This window comes from Molothrus aeneus, chromosome 14 (assembly GCF_037042795.1).
Source record: "Molothrus aeneus isolate 106 chromosome 14, BPBGC_Maene_1.0, whole genome shotgun sequence".
NCBI lineage: Eukaryota > Metazoa > Chordata > Aves > Passeriformes > Icteridae > Molothrus > Molothrus aeneus.
The window spans coordinates 19,311,107-19,329,562 of NC_089659.1; the positions used below are offsets into that span (position 1 = coordinate 19,311,107).

The 18,456-nt window shown below is 50.1% G+C and overlaps 1 protein-coding gene across 4 annotated transcripts in view; it reads left to right on the top strand.

Annotated features, from left to right (window-relative positions):
- Window positions 1-18,456, top strand: part of FGF13 (fibroblast growth factor 13) — a 205,319-nt gene that overhangs the window by 159,461 nt on the left and 27,402 nt on the right. For all 4 annotated transcript variants that reach the window (XM_066559278.1, XM_066559281.1, XM_066559279.1 and 1 more), the window contains 2 exons: window positions 404-514; window positions 4,471-4,574. In XM_066559278.1, coding sequence (XP_066415375.1) covers window positions 404-514; window positions 4,471-4,574 — 215 coding nt within the window. The remainder of the gene's footprint in view (window positions 1-403; window positions 515-4,470; window positions 4,575-18,456) is intronic.

Genomic DNA, 18,456 nt, shown 5'->3' on the forward strand with positions numbered 1-18,456 from the left:
TTGTAATAGTCTTCTTTTTCCTCTCCATCTAAGAACTCACACCTTTTTAAAAGACTGAACGTACTCTTTGCCAGCTCATTTTTAATCTTAAATGAGATAGGGCTGGGCTCCTGGGGCCAAGCAGTGCTGCTGGAATCTGTATTCACTGGAAGTAGATTTTACTGTGCTACTCACGTTGTAATCGAAAGTGGCATTTAATCATTTTGGCAATTGATTTCATAGACATAAATTTGATCTCAGCCTAAATGAAAAGTAATGCAAAGCTGGTAGCCCTGCTTTTGGTTTGGGTCTTTTTCTTACGTCAGCCTTGAGAAGAAACCTGAAGATTTGTTTTTCACGTCCTGCTCGCTTGGAGTGGCACATCAGGATTTCCCACGTTAATCTCACTGTTGTTTCTTTGCAGAGCCTCAGCTTAAAGGTATAGTAACAAAGCTCTACAGCAGGCAAGGATACCACTTGCAGTTGCAAGCAGATGGAACAATTGATGGAACAAAAGAGGAAGACAGTAGTTATAGTAAGTGACACGAGAATAAATGGTGTGTTTGTGCATTGTGGTGTCTCCCTCCCCTGCAGGTCCCCTCAGAGCTGCTGTCCTGGGCTGGCAGAGTGAGTGGCAGCAGCACTAACGCCGTGCTGGCAGCACAGAGTCCTTCAGACTTACTGGGTCTGAGAGAAATACAGATACAAATCACTTAGAGAAATAATGAACCAGAGGAGGTAATGATGACACATGTGACAAACAAAGCAAATGTTATCTCCATGGTAATCCAGAGAAGTTCATTGCTGTCCTTTGGATTTTATTAGATTTTTTTTTTTCAGCAGGGAAAATTTGCTCGCCTACTCAGAGCCTGAAATAGAATAACGCTATCTCCACTCTCACACAGGGCTCATTCAAACTGCGCCGTGGTATTTCACTAACTGGGACTTCAGCAGCCCTTCCAACTTCACATTTCCCTAGTATTATTATTTGTTACCCCTTATAAATTGTACCATCAACTTTCAGCTTTCCCTCAGGTTTTTTGTGAAAAAGCTCTGGACATTTTTACTTGCTGGTTTTGACTGGGTTTTTTTACAACTTTGTGGATTAATAGAAAATGGGAGAAGATGACTAGAGCATTGATTTGGTGTGTGAAAAATGCTTAAGGATCTCACACAGCTAGACAAAAAGATTTCAAGACTGGTGAAATAAGGCAATGTAGGAAACAATGCCCTGCAGAAAGTGTATGAAGGTGCAGATGGCCAAGCCAAGACTGGCAGACCTCAGAGAAATGTTTACGTTCATAAATCCAGCTGTGGCCTGCTGCCTCTCCTGTGCAGCTTCATTTCTCTGTCAGCTCGTACTGCACAGAGACCTTGGCAAAGATCATCTCTCCCTTAGGCATTGCTTAGCTGTTCATTAGGAGGATATCCTTATCCTTATGTCCTTATTTAAAACAATGCAAATGTAGAAGGGAGAGAGTAGGATGCAAATTGCTTTGGATTATTTTGTGCTGACACCAGCTGATCACAATAGGAAGCAATTAATTTTGCTGTCGCTTCTTTGCCACCCCTTCTGTCATTTCTGTCCACGTGAGGGGCATCCCCTAGAAGTGAGGTAACCCCTCCATCCTGCTGTGCCTCTGGGGACTTGCAGGGATGCTGTCTGTGCCTCTGCTGTGGGTCCTGGCAGGGGTCACAGCTGGGGACAGGTCACTCACTGCGCCAGGAGCCAGAGCTGGGTGTGCTGCTGCTCAGGGACAGGCACAGGGCACTAACATCTGCTGCTGAGAGGGACAGTCCCATTTTTGGTGCAGTGCCAGCGCCCCTGTCCTTGGAGGCAGCAGCTGGGGCAGGACGTGTGGTGGTGCTCGCACAGGGCAGAGTGGGCACTGCTCCTACAGGGCCAGTTCCTCACAGCCCCTTCCCAAATGCCAGCAGTCTGTGCCACAGCCGCTGCTCATCTCACTGGGGTGTGAGCCAGCTTCCAGTGTGCCTCACCCTTGTCCTGCCTCAAAACTGAGCCTGGATGTGTCTGCTAGGGAAATGTGTCCAGTGCTGGGAGCAGCAGCCGAGCTCCTGTGGCTCAGGTGCCACAGCACCCACAGCTCAGGTGCCAGAGCCCATGGCTCAGGTGCCATGGCAGAGCACCCACCCGTGGCTCAGGTGCCATGGCACCCACCTGTGGCTCAGGTGCCACGGCAGAGCACCCACCTGTGGCTCAGGTGCCATGGCAGAGCACCCACCCGTGGCTCAGGTGTCACAGCACCCACCCGTGGCTCAGGTGTCACGGCACCCACCCGTGGCTCAGGTGCCACAGCACCCACCCGTGGCTCAGGTGCCACAGCAGAGCACCCACCCGTGGCTCAGGTGCCATGGCAGAGCACCCACCCATGGCTCAGGTGCCATGGCAGAGCACCCACCCGTGGCTCAGGTGCCACAGCACCCACCCGTGGCTCAGGTGCCAGCCCACTCAGGTGCCCCCACTCAGCCTTGGCTCTGCCACTGGCCAGCAAAGCACAGCCAGGAATTCCTCATACAGCCCTTCCCAGTGGCCCATGGCACCTCTGTCCCTGCTGGCCCATCTCTGTGGCCCATGGCAGCTCTGTCCCTGCTGGCCCAGCCCAGTGGCACCTCTGTCCCTGCTGGCCCATCTCTGCCCTCTCCTCAGCTCTTGCTGACAGGTCTGCAGCACTGTTTGCAGTGGAGCCCATACTCAGACCCTCGTGCTGGAAAACCCCAACACCTGCCCTACTTGTAAACATGCCATTGAGAAATCACCTTCCAAAAGAGACCTGCAGGTTCTGCCTGGCTGCTGAGCTTTGAATCCTCCTCTCCAGCCTACTCAGAGACCAGCTGCTGCTTTTTGGAGCTGAACTGCAAAGGACTCGTGTCCAAGGCAATATTTTCTCCCCCCAGTAAACTCAAGCATTTGATAGAATGAATGAAAAATCCTTTTCCCTTCCTGAAAATCTAAGTTTCTTTTGCCAAAAGCTGCGCAGAACTGGAGGATTTTCTCTGAGTGAAGGGAAAGTGCTGGGTGTTGATTTTGAGCTGGAGGCGAGCGTGAGGAGGGTCTGCATGTGAGGTTTGTGTCTGTACACACGTGGCTATGAAAGGGGAAGAAAGCCACAGGTTTTATGACGCCCTGCATTTATTTGTTAGTTCTGGATATTCCACCTTTACTGCCATGCTTGACCATTGTAGGAAGTGCAGTGCTCAAAGGTGCCCTGACCTCAGGGCGCTCTGAGCTCTTGGCATCCCCAAACACAGAATTTAGGACCTGTGTTAAATGCTGTCAAGCTGAATTTTTTTTTTTTTTTACTGTATGACAATTTGGGAGTTTTCAGGCTGGAAAAAAATTATAATGGATCATAATTCTTAGCTGTAATTTTGAAAATAATAAAAATATTTCAAATTCATAATTTGGTTTTAAATTGGCTTTGGACAGTGACCATAAATATCAAACTTCAGCCTGAAGCAGACCAGAGTTTTTCAGCCAAGTAATAAATCACTGGAAATGGGAAGTAGTTTGGCATCACTTTATCCTATTTCTGCCTCAGAGTGGAAGGAGATGCTTTGGGTTATGATAATTTTTTTAACTCCCCTTTATTTTTAATCCTACATATTGAACACAGAGTACTGTATTCAACTCATTATTTCTTGTGTTCAATTTTAACATATCCATGAATCCAAGATATGGCAGAGCTTTGCTTTTTTCCTTTATTTTTCTTTTTTTTTCTTTGCCACTTTGCAAACCGGAATCTTCATTTTTTCAAGAGTTGTTTCTGTGCTTATAAATACTGCCACTATTAGCATGTGTACAAGCAGAAATGCAAGCAGAACATTCAAAGCAGCTCAATTTTGAAAGCACAGATTTAGGGGTTGATCTAAAGAATATGCTGCCCTTTCATTTCATTTTGAAGTTATTTAACTCTGTTTTTTCAAACCCATTCTCCTCTAAAAAAGAGGAAAAATTAAACCCCAATGAGTTATAAGTGGAAACATTTTGAGATGCTAATGATGGTTTTCAACTTTTCTGAATTTCATCTTCTTCCTTCCTTTTGGTCAAAATGTTTATTGACTTTGAAAACAAGTTTTGATTGTCTTGAAAATTTTTTTGTTTGTTTGCTTCTGGATTCCTTCTTGCACTTAATGGCACAAGAAAAGCACCCTAACAAAACCCAAACAGTGTTCAAGTGCACTCGGCAGAGCCTGGGCTCTGCTCGCCAGGCAGGGAAGTCCTGATGGCTGTCAGCAATTCCCATCTGCAGAAGGAGGGAGAGGCACTGATCCCTCGGATCATTCCTGAGCTCTTGGTGGAAGTTGCTGTCAAAGGACTTGGTGGTAGAAGTATTGCTCTGTAGCACCCACAGAAATTCATACACACATGAATAGAGATTTTTACTTGGTTCTGGTAATTCTGGTTTTATTTTCTATCTGATCTGCATACTCAAAGAATTAATTTTGGTCTCCATCTCCTTTCTCTCCTAGCTTTGTTTAACCTCATACCTGTGGGTTTACGAGTGGTGGCGATTCAGGGGGTTCAAACAAAATTATATCTGGCAATGAACAGTGAAGGATACCTATATACATCAGTAAGTACACGTTTTTAATTCTGTTCTCTGTGGAATTGTGGTAAATGAATAACTTACTGTTGCAAGGGATCTGCTAATAACCTATAAATGAGAGTTTGGAGCAGAATCAGTGTGGTGGTGGTAGTCTGCTTCTGGTTTATGAATCTTTTCCATCAGGAGCACCTAGGGATGTATGGAATCACACTGTGCTGCCTTTGAATAAGCCTGAATTGTGAAACATAAAAAGCCCCACAACCCCAAACAGAAGGATCCTCTCTCTTGGTCCCTGTGGAGTGACTGGGCTGGCCCCAGTGGGGCCCTGAGGGCAAGGGACAACTCGGTGTGTCCACCACGTGCCTCAGCATGGTTTGTGTCTTCCTATGGCATCTGTCTCTAAGTAAAAGGAGTTAAAGAAAGGAATTATATTTTTTTGGTTTAGCCAGGATTTTCAAATAGAAATTTTATGGCTTCAGGTAGGTGAGTGAGTAAAGAACAGCTTTATTAGTAGTTTTGATGAAGAATGTCCGTTAATAATTTTCAGTGACGTTTCTCATGAGAGCAGACAGTGTTTTTATTAAAAAAAAAATTAAATAGACCACTTTTCAATTAAAAACATTTAGCTGAACTATCTTCAGGAGTTTTAATTATACAGATTTAATAGATTTTTCCCAAGGAGGAAAATAGAGGAAAATGTATTCTATTATCTACTACAAATGATTCTTTTCTATAAAAGATTCCCTTAATCCTGATAAAAATTAAGCAAACTTATTCAAATCTCTCATTTATTTTGCAATCCTGACAGCTGGGAGCAGGGGCAGCTTTGCATATTTTTTCTCTTTCTGCCAGAGCACGAGCAGCTCAGGCCTGGCAGTGCAGGGACAAAGGAACATTCCAGAGAGCGCTGGGTTTGTGCTCTCAGGGCAGAAATCTCTGCTTTCTGGTGGTGTTTGTGCTGTCCTGCAGAAACCACCTCTGTCTGGGCAGGGGATTTACCCTGCAGTGCAGTCCCTGCCTTTGACACACGGCCCTGAGCCCACAGGCACCTCTGAGATCATGAGCATCGCTTCCAGTTCTCCTGCTGGGAAGAGAAAGGGCAGAATCTGGCTCTGATTTCCATTAAGTGCAACTTTTAGCTTGATATGCATCTTAGGCAGAGCTCTGAGATTCACTTTGGTTGTGATCTTTATTCTTTTCATTTATTAAGGGTAGTTCTTCACATGGTGATGTTCCTTTGAATCATGTCTTCCTTGAATCCTTTAATATCTTTGAATTGCATAGTTTATGTCATTGCAAAATTAACTGGTGACATCTCTCTGTTTCCCCCTTAGTAACAGTGATCTTTTTTGTTTCCTTATTAGACAACTATATTTTCTTACACTTACTTTTTAATCTTCTTGAACTTGATGGGTTTGGCAAGGCTTTCAACAGAATTTTGTTGTGTGGTTTCCCCAGTTCGTACTGTTAAATTCTCTTCACAAAGACAGGAGGCCACTTAATTTTGATCTACTTTTCTAAGGGAAATTGTCACCCAAGTTCTCAATAATCCCGAGTTTATCCCCTGCTGCCTTCTGGTTTGGTTGTTCTGTTCTTTGCAATAACCACAAGAAACTCTCAGGGGGAAAAAGCAGCTCTTGTCCCTCTCAATGAGCCCAGGGAATGGACAAGGCTGGTGAGGAGCATCTGCCCCTGCTTCAGGCTGCCAGAAATCCAGTTCCAGCACTATTTTTCAAGTGTTTCTAGCATTTCTTTTGCTGATAATGGTCCTTTCAGCAAGGGATGCAGTCTGACAGTCTGATGCATGGGAAATGAACTCTGTATTTTGGGCTGTATTCTTGGTTGATATAAATGAGTCCCAGGAGAGCTCAGCTGATTTATAGCAGCTGAACACTCACCTGTTCAAGGAAAGCCACCAGGGAGCCTGGGGAACAGATCAGCTCAAGTAAGTGACATCCATCTACACATCCTGAGGGTTTCAAAGCCCCTGCAGGGATGTGTTCCTGAATGGGATTTGTCAGGAGCAGACAGATGGCAACATGGGATTGATCAAGTGCAAAAGCCCCACAAAACACTGTCAAGTTCCTGAAGCAGGAGAACAGGGGAAATAGAAGGGCACTTCAGCTGTAGGTAGCTATAGCAGATAGTTGCACCATTTCCAGAGAGAAATGAAATTGGCATTGGTGAAGCAGTTTAATAAGGAGAGAGATCCCTGTGGTGTCCACATGGTCACCTGGTTTTGGTTGTGTTGTGAGCCGTGTGTCTGTGCAGAGGGCACCCGGGTGTCTGCCCTGCCCTCAGAGGCAGCCTGCACTGTGGTTTGCCTCAGCCCCGTGGCTGTGCTGGGGAAGGAGGTGAATCTTCTCCAGGGGGGATCAGTGCTGTATCACAAATCTGCAGAGAACAGATATCTGGAGTTGGCTGCCAGAGTTTATGGATAGTTTGCAGCATCTGTCAGTTGGAGCAGAAGGAGGATCTGTAGGGTAATGATAAAAGCTCCTTGGGGACAAGGCAGCAATTCAGCTCAGCAAAAGAAAGATAAACTGTGAAACCAAATATGCGGTTCTTTACATGTGTTATAGGGCACATGGAAGGCCTGGCCTGCAGGGAGGGGAGGTGACCATGTCACATCTCCAGATCACTGAATCCCCATCTGAAATGGTTTCTTTCCTGAAGCCAGTGTCCTCCAAAGTCCATGGCTGTTGTGTGACTACTCCTCCCAAGCTGAACCCACCCTGGGAGTTTTATTTGGAGGGACCTTGTTGGGAGCTATTTGGAGGCACAGTCCTGGTGCTTGAGCATCCTCTCCCCGTGCAAACACAGCATTTGATTCATCCCTCACACCAGCGTGGTGCTGCTGCAAGATGACTGAAACGGTGTTCTGGCCTGCTGTCTTACGTAACCACACCATGAATCATCTTGTGGTTTAGGGTGGCTTTCATTTCATCTTGTTTTTCTTTCTATGAACGACCACATCTTTCACATGACCGCCATGTATGCCCCACTTGAGTTTTTCAGGTTTCATATGCTGTGAACTTGTGTGTTGTTTCCTTGTCCTGAGCATTGGAAGGCTCTGTTTGGCAGACAGGCAGAGCTGGAGCTGCTGCTCTCTCACCAAGGGGTGGTGGTGTGGCAGAGGAGGCTCCCAGTGATGCAGAGCAGCAGTGGGTGAGGCTCCTCCAGGGGAGGGCGGGTGGAGGTGCAGGGAATTGGGTGTTCTGCAGAGGCTGAAACAGCCCAAAATACTCCGAGTTTAAAAACAGCCTGTGAATCTCCAGCCATGCATTTTCCATGAGCCATCACGGTAGAGTTTTTCAAACCATGGTAGAGTTTTCCAAACCACGTAGTGACTGTCAGTGATTTTTTTTTCCAAAGAACATTTTGACACAGGTGATTTTGTGCTTGTTTCTCCTGGGTACGTTGTCAGAAACAGTATAATTAAATGTGTGCTGCTCATTGCACAGTTCTGGCCAGTCTCAGAGCAGTGCAGCTCAGCTTGGAAAGAGGGTTCATTTCCCCTCTTGTCTTGCTCTGGGTTCCTGTGTTTAACCAAAGCATTTTGTTTCCCAGTGCCACGGGCAGTTCCTCACAGCTTCTCCCAGGCTGGGGGTGCCCTTACCTGAGGGAGCCCTGTGCCCTGGCCATGTGTGCCAGGGACAAGTCTGCCCACGCCTCATCCAGCCCTCCAGCCTAGCTGTGGGCAGTTCAGGGCACTCAGCTGCTAGGAGGAGGTGTTTATGTGCCTTTGCTAACTATTCTGGGATGAGTACTTTGGATTTAATATTGCTGCTGGATGTGGCTTCCTTTTGCCATTTCTGGTCTGATGTCACTTGGTGCAGAGCTAGCAGGGGTTTAGGGAGCACCTGGGTATAAAACCCTGGGCAGAGCTGTGTGTACAACTTACCCTGAGAGAGCATTCAGCTACCACTGTCCTCTGTATGTAAAGTAAACTATCATATCTACGTTTGGTACCTGCACTGAAAGTAAATATTGTGTGAAGCGTGCATGTTGATGATAGCCAAGAGGACTGAAATGTGATTAAATTCTCTGAGTGATTCAAAAATTGGTTTTGGTGAGTTGGAGAGAAGAGAAGTTGGTGCATATTTTAATACTGAGCAGTGCAGTGGAGACCTGCTGTAGCTAATGGGAATGGCTGGGGCATTTATAATGAATTACTGGCAAAGAGCATTTTTCCACCTCAGGGAAATAGCACAAACCAAGACATAGCGGAAATAATCAAAAGCTTCATCTGGTTAAATTTGCATGTCAGTATAAATCACTTTTTACCAGGAATGCAGACTACACCTGAATGCAGTTGAGTCTCTCCAGTGCCAGGCTGTGAGGTGCAGATCCATGTTTTCCTGTCCCTGGCAGCCCCTTGCCCTGTGCTGGGCAGTGCTCAGGACACTCCCAGCTCAGAGCGTGCTCTGTCCCTGCTGTGCTGCCAGCCCTGCCTGCTGCTCTGCCCCACAGCACGGGCACAGGCACAGGCGGCTGCCCTGAGGAGGTGCCCAGGCACTGCAGGAGCAGCTGAGCTGATGGATGCTCTCTGAGCCCCAGCTCGGGCCCTGCTGCAGGTGCTGCACGCTTGGCTTCAGTGGTGCAGCAGGGCTGCAGCTCGGGGCTGGCTGCTGCCTGCACAGGGCAGCCTGCTGGGTCCCACTGGGGCACCACAGGCTGCTGGTGCTCCTGCCCAGCCTCAGCCTCCACACAGCGTGTGCGCCTGGCAGATTTTGGGGTGGCTGTGAGCTGAACTGCCTGCAGTGCAGCTGGAGTGCTGCTCACAGATGTCTTCCAGCTGCTGAAGGGACCTGCGGCCCCTGGCTGAGCCCCCCCAGCCTGTCTGGCCCTGCTCTGAGGTGTGGGACACTCCTGGGGAGGCAGAGGTTCCCTGCAGCAGGAGGAGAGCTGTGCTGGTGTCAGTGATGTGGGCTGGAGGGATGGTGCTGTTCCTTCAGGTGCTTGTCCCTGTGGCACCAGTGCGAGCCCACATTTCTGGGGACAGACTGCCTGTCTGCAGCAGGGAAGTGCAGATGGCACAGTCCTCCCACGGGAGAATTATTAGGAGATTCAGCAAGCTGCAGGTCTTGAAGCTATTATGCTGCTTTTCTGTACCAGTCATCCCCCAGGCATCTGAAACCCCCGAGGTGCTGCTGTGCCTCAGCCCTGGCTGCAGGTGATGGAGCTGAGGCTCCCTGAGGAGCCCAGGCATGGCAGGGGCGCTCCAGGGCTGTGCTCTGCCCTGATCCTGGCACCCTGGGCAATGCTTCCCCAGCTGAGAGTCCATTGCACTGCTCACTGGGGTCACAGTGACACAAATCTGCCATGATGACAAAAAAAAGCCTTGGCGGAATTTGGAGTTGGACTCGAGTCTGAGAGCTTCGCACCTTGGATCACACTGATCACTTTGAACAAGGTGTTTTGGCCCTGGACCAGCAAACAAGGAATCCTGAGTGCCAGGGCTCCCAGGCTACTCCCAGCTCCTCAGTGTCCCACTGCAAAGCAGGTTGGCAGGCAGAGTGGTGAGCAGATAAGGGCTGGAGCTGCAGCTCCTGGATCCACTGGATCTGTGTGCTCAGATCACCAAAGGGCAGCTCACCTTGCTGGGATTCAGAGGAGCCGAGGAGAAAAGTGCTGCTTTTCTCTCCTCAGTGTGGGGTAGGTGCTGCCCCTCAGGACCAGCAGTGTAGGTACCTGTGGGTGTAGAGGTCCATGCACACCAGGCATGTGAGCCTGCTTCTTGTAGAGCTGGGCTCAGTTCACTGGGAAAATACGTATGCTAGAATTTATGTGGATTTTTGAGGTGTTGATTATTTTTCCTGATCTGTGTCTTCAAGTTCAGAAGCAAGATCACATGCCACACTGACTCTGTTTCTTTAGAATGTGACTTAATTAAAAGAAAATACCATTATGAAACCTTCTTTGCTGCACCTGCCTTTCCTTCTAAAAAGCTGTCTGCCTGCTCTGGGAAGCCCAGAAGGGCTTCCCCTCCCTCTGGTGCTGCAGGCTGAGCTAATGAGCAGCTCTTGTCACAGTGACTCAGCAGAGCCCCTGCCTGGAGCTGCCGATGGCTCAGCCTGTGTGAGGGTGAGCATCTAAGCAGGGTGCAGCAGTCAGACGGGCACCCAGGGCTCCCCAAACCAACAGGAGTGGGCTGGCACTGGAAAACAAACTCAGCACTAGAGTAGGAGCTAGCCCAGGATGGCACTGCAGTGGCAGGCTCAGCACGTCTGTTAAAGTCACAGAAGTGTTCTCCACACAGCTCATTGTTAGCTGGGAGCTGCTGGCCATGGGCCCCCATCATCTGTGGGGCTCCCAGCTCCAGGGAGGTCAGTTCTTAAAAGGAAAGGCTGTGAGGTACGATGGTGTTCTGTTTGGCTTGGAAGCACCTGCAGTGCCCACCCAGGATGGACCAGGGCAGGTGGAGAGAGAGGCAGGATCCCTTTGCACCTGCAGTGCCCACCCAGCAGGGACCAGGGCAGGTGGAGAGGGAGGCAGGATCCCTTTGCACCTGCAGGGACCAGGGCAGGTGGAGAGGGAGGCAGGATCCCTTTGCACCTGCAGGGACCAGGGCAGGTGGAGAGGGAGGCAGGATCCCTTTGCACCTGCAGTGCCCACCCAGCAGGGACCAGGGCAGGTGGAGAGGGAGGCAGGATCCCTTTGCACCTGCAGTGCCCACCCAGGATGGACCAGGGCAGGTGGAGAGAGAGGCAGGATCCCTTTGCACCTGCAGTGCCCACCCAGCAGGGACCAGGGCAGGTGGAGAGGGAGGCAGGATCCCTTCCCTGCTCTCACCTGCAGTTATCCAGGGAGCTGAGAACAGGCTGCCCTGGCTGCTCAGGGCTGCTGCTGCTGCGTCCTGCTGATGGTGGGGTTGGGGGCTGCTCCTCAGGAGGCTGTTCTGCTCCCATGAGAAATGCCCCAGAGTGTTCAGCCTGGTCCCAGGTGGATGGGAAAGTGGTGAGGGTGGAGCAGGGTGAGAATGGCTGCAGGAAAAGCTGCCTGAGGAGGTGGAAGTGTGCCTGCTCCTGGGAGTGCCTGTGCTGCAGGACAGCACTCGGAGCTCTGGCTGTTCAGCAGTGCCAGGACAAACAAAATTCAGCAGTTCCTGTGCTAAGAGTAGGTAAAGGGCAGCCCAGCTCCCCAAAATTGCTGTCCATCAATGCAGGCTGTCACCAGCAACTGATCTGCCACGTGGGGGTATTGGGAGCAGATTTATTAAACACTTTGTGTCTTTTTATCTTTGTGTTGCCCTGCAGTTACAGCAGTGCTAAGAGGAGCTGAATTCACTTCTGTTCTACTTGGCAGCCTCCAGAGAAATGTTTACTGCTCCTGGCCATTTACATCCTTTAGCAAGCCTACGAAAAGCATCTTTTCCTTGCAGTACTTCTATTGCAAGGGATGAGGTGCAAAAACTGAGAACCCAGCTCGACTATAAAAGTTCACATTGTCAGCCAAAAGGCTTCTTTTGAAAAGAGTACTGAGAAATACTGATGGGGAGTCAGTGGGGAGGAAAAGGAGTCCTTAAGCCCAAGATCCAGAGTTCTGTGGTTGCTTTTGAGAACTGCAGCACAACTGGAGGAGGTTTCCAAAGGAAACTCTGTCACTTCAGTCCCAGTCTGAATGCCATCCTCTTGGCATGAGTCCTGTGTGCTGGAAGCAGAGCCCCCTTTATGAGTCCTGGAAAGCAGGAGAAACCTTCTGTGTGGCACAAAAGCTACTCAGGAGCAATGGAAAAGTTGTCATATTTCCATTATGCCCTTGAAGCCTTGGTTTCACAAACTAACTTTTCCATAAAGTAGTTCTTGGAGTTAGACCTGTTGGACTCCTGGATAGGAAATATAAAAAGGGTCTGGGAAAGGAAAAAGTCTCTTGAATAGGAATGGTATTAAGAGGCTTGCATTTCTATGCTGAACTGCTTTCATTAGGCAATCTAGGATTGACAAAGGAATCTGAAATTACAAATGGATTAGGGAGTCTTTGGGTATAATGCCTATATAATAGCTTTTACCAGTGAATGGGATGGTCTGAATAGTTGAACTGATAAGGCCTTTCATATTTTACATTCTGCTGATGCTACAGGTGCCATCACATTGTTTTTCATTTTTGTAATTCTCTCCAAATAGCTCTGCATATTGAGCAGTATGGTTCTTCTAAAATGGAATCCACTGGGGAGCTAAGCGAAACAGGCATGATAATTGGTGAAGTGCAGTTCTGTTTATTTAAAGCCTCAGGAGGTATCTAAAAATCAGAGAGCTGGGTAGAGAATCACAGCACAAGATGCTGTCTGCTTTATCAAGCAGTCTCCCCCTCTCCTTACTCTGATTACTTTGAATGCACAGAAATAAGGGATCAATTTAGACCCTCCATCCTCATCCCCAGAGCATTTTCAGATGTTAAAAAATCCTGTCATGAGATAGCAGTTGTTCCTCTTGAGCCCAGCTATTGGTGGGACGTTGCAGTTGAGCTGACTGTGAGTGGGCAAACCTCTGAAGATTTGTGAGTACGTTTCCTCAAATGGCAGCTCCAGAAGCTACTGTTTTAACAAAATGGGTTTGGGGAGCTGCAAAGAGTGGGCTGCTCCTCACCCTGCCAGTACCCATGTCCCCCAGCTAAACTGGAATACAGTATTTTTAAAGTGAGCATATCTGGTGGAGTTGGTACATGAATTAGAAGCAGAGTTTCATAAATACAAAGGTTTCAGCTCAGGTTTCAGGCAAAAGTTCCCATCAATTCTCATTCTGTTCTCATTGCTTCACACCAGTGTGCTCAGAGCTAGCAGAGCATCTGCTGCCAGCTGAGCCATATTGACACTGACAGAAGGCACAGTAAGCTCAGTGTAAATAAGTGAATGATCTGAAACAGAGCAAAAACCATAAGAAATTCTAATAAGTGAAATAGACACAGTTTGAAGTGCAGATCTCTTCCCTTCACCTGATAAACTAAGAGTTTAATGGGCTTGATATTGCAAATCCTTTCTCATGTAAGTAGTTCTTACTCATGCAGTTTCTTTGACTGGCAGCCAGAGGGAGAATTAATTTATCTGAATAAAATTTTCAGGATCTGGACAAGACAGTCATTGATTTACAATATGAGATTTCTATGTCATTAAAGAATGAACAGAACATTTGGGAGGGCTGTGAAACTTAATGACTAAAAAAGGGCCTGGAGCAGCCCGAGGAGAGCAGAGCCCTGGTGCCCAGAGGGGTGGTTCTGTCATGGGCCAGCCTTGAGCCCTTGGCTGGAGCCTTCTCTGGCTGCAGGCCCCAGGCAGGAGCTGGACTGATGTGGAACAGCCCAGCAGAGCCAGCTGTGGTTGTGCTCACAGATAATGCCCCCTCAAATGCCTTGTGCTGCTGGCTTTCCCTTGGAGCTGCACTTCTTGGTGGCTCTGAGGGATCCCTGGTGCTGCAGGTGGGGCAGAGGCTGCAGCCTGGCTCAGCTCTGCAGGCTCAGTTCAGCCTGGCTCGGCTCAGCCAGGCTCAGCTCTGCAGGCTCAGTTCAGCCTGGCTCGGCTCAGCCAGGCTCAGTTCAGCCTGGCTCAGCTCTGCAGGCTCAGTTCAGCCTGGCTCGGCTCAGCCAGGCTCAGTTCAGCCTGGCTCAGCTCTGCAGGCTCAGTTCAGCTCAGCCAGGCTCAGCCAGGCTCGGCTCAGCCAGGCTCAGCTCTGCAGGCTCAGTTCAGCCTGGCTCGGCTCTGCAGGCTCAGCTCTGCAGGCTCAGTTCAGCCTGGCTCGGCTCTGCAGGCTCAGTTCAGCCTGGCTCGGCTCAGCCAGGCTCAGCTCTGCAGGCTCAGTTCAGCCTGGCTCAGTTCAGCCTGGCTCAGCTCTGCAGGCTCAGTTCAGCCTGGCTCGGCTCTGCAGGCTCAGTTCAGCCTGGCTCAGTTCAGCCTGGCTCAGCTCTGCAGGCTCAGTTCAGCCTGGCTCGGCTCTGCAGGCTCAGTTCAGCCTGGCTCAGTTCAGCCAGGCTCAGCTCTGCAGGCTCAGTTCAGCCTGGCTCAGTTCAGCCTGGCTCAGCTCTGCAGGCTCAGTTCAGCCTGGCTCGGCTCTGCAGGCTCAGCTCTGCAGGCTCAGTTCAGCCTGGCTCAGTTCAGCCTGGCTCAGCTCTGCAGGCTCAGCTCAGGCAGGCTCGGCTCAGCCTGGCTCAGTTCAGCCTGGCTCAGCTCTGCAGGCTCAGTTCAGCCTGGCTCAGTTCAGCCAGGCTCAGTTCAGCCTGGCTCGGCTCTGCAGGCTCAGTTCAGCCTGGCTCAGTTCAGCCTGGCTCAGCTCTGCAGGCTCAGTTCAGCCTGGCTCGGCTCTGCAGGCTCAGCTCTGCAGGCTCAGTTCAGCCTGGCTCGGCTCTGCAGGCTCAGCTCTGCAGGCTCAGTTCAGCCTGGCTCAGTTCAGCCTGGCTCGGCTCTGCAGGCTCAGTTCAGCCTGGCTCGGCTCTGCAGGCTCAGCTCTGCAGGCTCAGTTCAGCCTGGCTCAGCTCTGCAGGCTCAGCTCAGGCAGGCTCGGCTCAGCCAGGCTCGGCTCTGCACGCCTGGGCCTGGGCAGGGGCTGTGCCAGCAGTGCTCAGCAGCTCTGGGAGCCTTGGCTTCAGTGGAAGCTTTGGTGGTCCCTGTGTGAAGCCCAGGTTTGATGTGTTCTCGAGACAGAGACCTGGGGCTTGCACCACGGGCAGCAGAGTTCAGCACAGACTTCCTTGGGCTTCTTCTTGGGGAAATTATTGCAGCTGTGGGAGGAAAGGCCTGGAGGAGCTTTATGCAGATTGTTGATTTCCACCACATTAGTTAATTTGTTTCCCAAATTTGCATTTCTAATCTGTGAGATGCCAGAAAACACCTGTACTAAGTGATGCACTGTTTATATTTCTTTTAATTATACTTGTAGGAACAGTACTGGAAGGGCAAGCATTTACTATAAATAACCTGGAGCTCTTAAAACTAAACAAAATCTTTTCTTCACAAAATTAAGTCCAGCAGCCATGGCAGGGAGAGAACATTCCTCACCTTGAGGCACTGGTGATTTCTCTTGCTGAGCAGCCCTGCTCTGAAGCAGAGAAAGGCCCTGTTTGTGCACCAGTTCTACACCAAGTCCTCCAGGGCTGTCTGTAGGGGCCTCACAGCCATTTCCCCATGAGGAACCCTGAGGATCTGGAATTCCAGCTGAGAGGGAGGCGGTCTTGCTCTGCCAGTGGCTTGGGAATATCTGTACTAAGGAAACCAACCTCCTCTTGTGCTCTTAGGGGAGAAGATGAGTACAGTCATCCTGGCTTGGCCATGAATCATCTGATGAAGCTTCATTTGCTACCCAGAGCAAACCCTCTGCACTTGCAGCCCTTCATTTTGTTATCACAGCACTGACAGTAAAAGAAGACAAGTTTCTTTTTCCTCTGACAGTCTTCTAAACAACAGTTGCTTCTCTTAAGAAACAACTGGAGTTAATGTGGGTACTTGTGATAGCTGTGGCCTTTCCTTTTTGATACAGCAATTATTCAATCTGTAGGGTTTTTACTGACTCAAGCAGCGTTGGTGAAATTAAGTTGTCATTAGGCTGAAGCCTCTGGAGCCATTTGCTACTGTAAGGCCAAGTCCAAACATCTCTACTCTAACTCAAAACAAATGTTGGGTAACGTAGAAGGGGAAATTCCCTGGGCCTTGCAGGTGCTCAGGCTGTCCCCCCACACCACCTTGTCCCAGTGGTACCCGCAGCAGGGTCACACACGTTACCAAGAGAACAGTTTGATCTTTGATGTGTTGGCATCTTTGACTCTCTGGTAGAGAGGTTGGTGGGGTTTTGCAGGTCATGTAGCTTTTAACCCAAAATCCAGGCACTTTGTAAGTAAAACCTACCATGAAAATCGTAGTTCCCATATAAATGCTGAGGGTTTCTGTTCAGGACATGTTCCCCCTTCAGCCCTTCTTGCTTCACCCCTGCCCCAGTGCTGTTTTCCAGCTGGATGTGAGCACAGGAGTGTTCCAGCAGCTCAGGGAGCCTCAGCCATCCTGAGCATCATTCTGGTGGTGTCTGACACCTGGGCAGTCCTGGGGACACCTGGGCAGTCCTGGGGACACCTGGGCAGTCCTGGGGACAGCAGCAAAGCCAGGCTGAGCTGGTGAGCAGGTGTCCCCTGAGCAGGTGACATGTCTGGGCCAGCAGCAGAAGCACAGACTGAGGGTGGCCAAGGGCAGAATTCAGGTTTCCCATGAGGAAATGGGGTGAGTTTTCTTTCCTCCTGGCTGTGGCAGGCTCAGTAAGGAATGAATTTGCTGAAGAGCAGCAGCGCATTTTCCCAAAATCCCTGCACTGTGCGAGGCTGGCCCAGACAGTGTCCCCAGCCCTGTGTGTCGTTCCTGCTGCTCAGGGCTCCCACTGAGCACAGCTCAGCCCCTGGGGAGCCCTGGCAGCTCCTGGGGTCCCTGTCCCAGCCCAGGGAGCTGCCAGAGCTCGAGGCAGAGCCCAGAGAGCCTCCTCAGCTGGAACACCCAGGATCCCACTCCTACCCTGAGCTGCTCTGTAGGCTGGTGCTCTTCTGGGGTGGGCATTGATTCCCCACACAGCTTTTATTTGGGTCAGAGACTAAAGAAATCCATCTGCTGTCCCTGCCCAGTCACCAACAAAAGGCATCTGTCTGCTGAGTGCCCTTCCCTGAGATGGTAAAAGACAATCTCACTTAAGGTAGGGCAGGGTTTATTAACAGAAACCATTATTGATGAAAAAGAAAAGATTAGCTGAGAAAGAATTCTGACCTGCACACCCTTATCTTTTAGTCTCTTTTCTCCTTGATATTTTCTACTCCAAGAGTAAAAACTTTAATATAAGCCCTACATTTTTGCATGCATGCATATTCAGGGTTGTAAGTGAAAGGAGGTTGACAGTTTTGCATTTAGTAACTTCACACCCACACACCTCCTTTCTTTCTGATGCTGACACTTCAGCCTTTGAAGCAGCTCCCAGGAGCAGTCCCTGGTGCAGAGAAGTGAGATCTGAGGAGGGAACCTGGCTCTGCTGCTGTTTGCGCATGGCACCTGGAAGGGCCTTTGAAGAAGGGCCCCTTCCTAAAGGAGCAGCTCAGAAATGGTTCCTCATTAGCTCAGGAGGAAGCCTGAAGGCAGTTTAAAGGAGAGGCTAAGTGTGTCAAGTTGTCTGAGGTCTTGTTAGGCCTGGGGAGAGCAGGTGGAGCCCTGCAGGTGAGCTGGGCTCTGCTGCTGCCCCAGGTCTGGACACTGGCCTGGCTCAGGGGCTGCAGATCCCAGGGGCTGCTCCTGGCCCTTGGGCTTCCCTTGGACAGCCCTGGGTTTCTGGAGGCTCTCTGCCATGCCAGCAGTGGGGCTGGGTGACCTGTGGGTCCACCCAAACCCTCCTCTGGCAGGGCAGAGCTCCCCAGGCAGGGCAGAGCTCCCCAGGCAGGGCAGAGCTCCCCAAGCACAGCAGAGCTCCCCAAGCAGGACAGAGCTCCCCAAACAGGGCAGAGCTCCCCAAGCAGGGCAGAGTTCCTGCCTCCAAACAATCAGGGCAGAGTTCCTGCCTCCAAACAATCAGGGCAGAGCTCCCCAAGCAGGGCAGAGCTCCCCAAGCAGGGCAGAGCTCCCCAGGCAGGGCAGAGCTCCCCAAACAGGGCAGGCAGCCTGTCTGGGAGGCAGGAACTCTGCCCTGATTGTTTGGAGGCAGGAGCTCTGCCCTGATTGTTTGGAGGCAGGAGCTCTGCCCTGATTGTTTGGAGGCAGGAGCTCTGCCCTGCTGGGGGGCACCAGAGGCTGCCCTTGCTGTTCCCCAGCCTCCCTCAGTGCTTGCATTTCAGGAGCACCGTGTTGGTCCTTACTGTAGCTGGCTTCTCGTTTCCCTTCTGCTTGTCACTTCCCCTCTTTTATCATCCATTCTTCTCAGTATTTTATTTATTCCATTTCTCCTTTCCCCCCCTCCCTAGAATT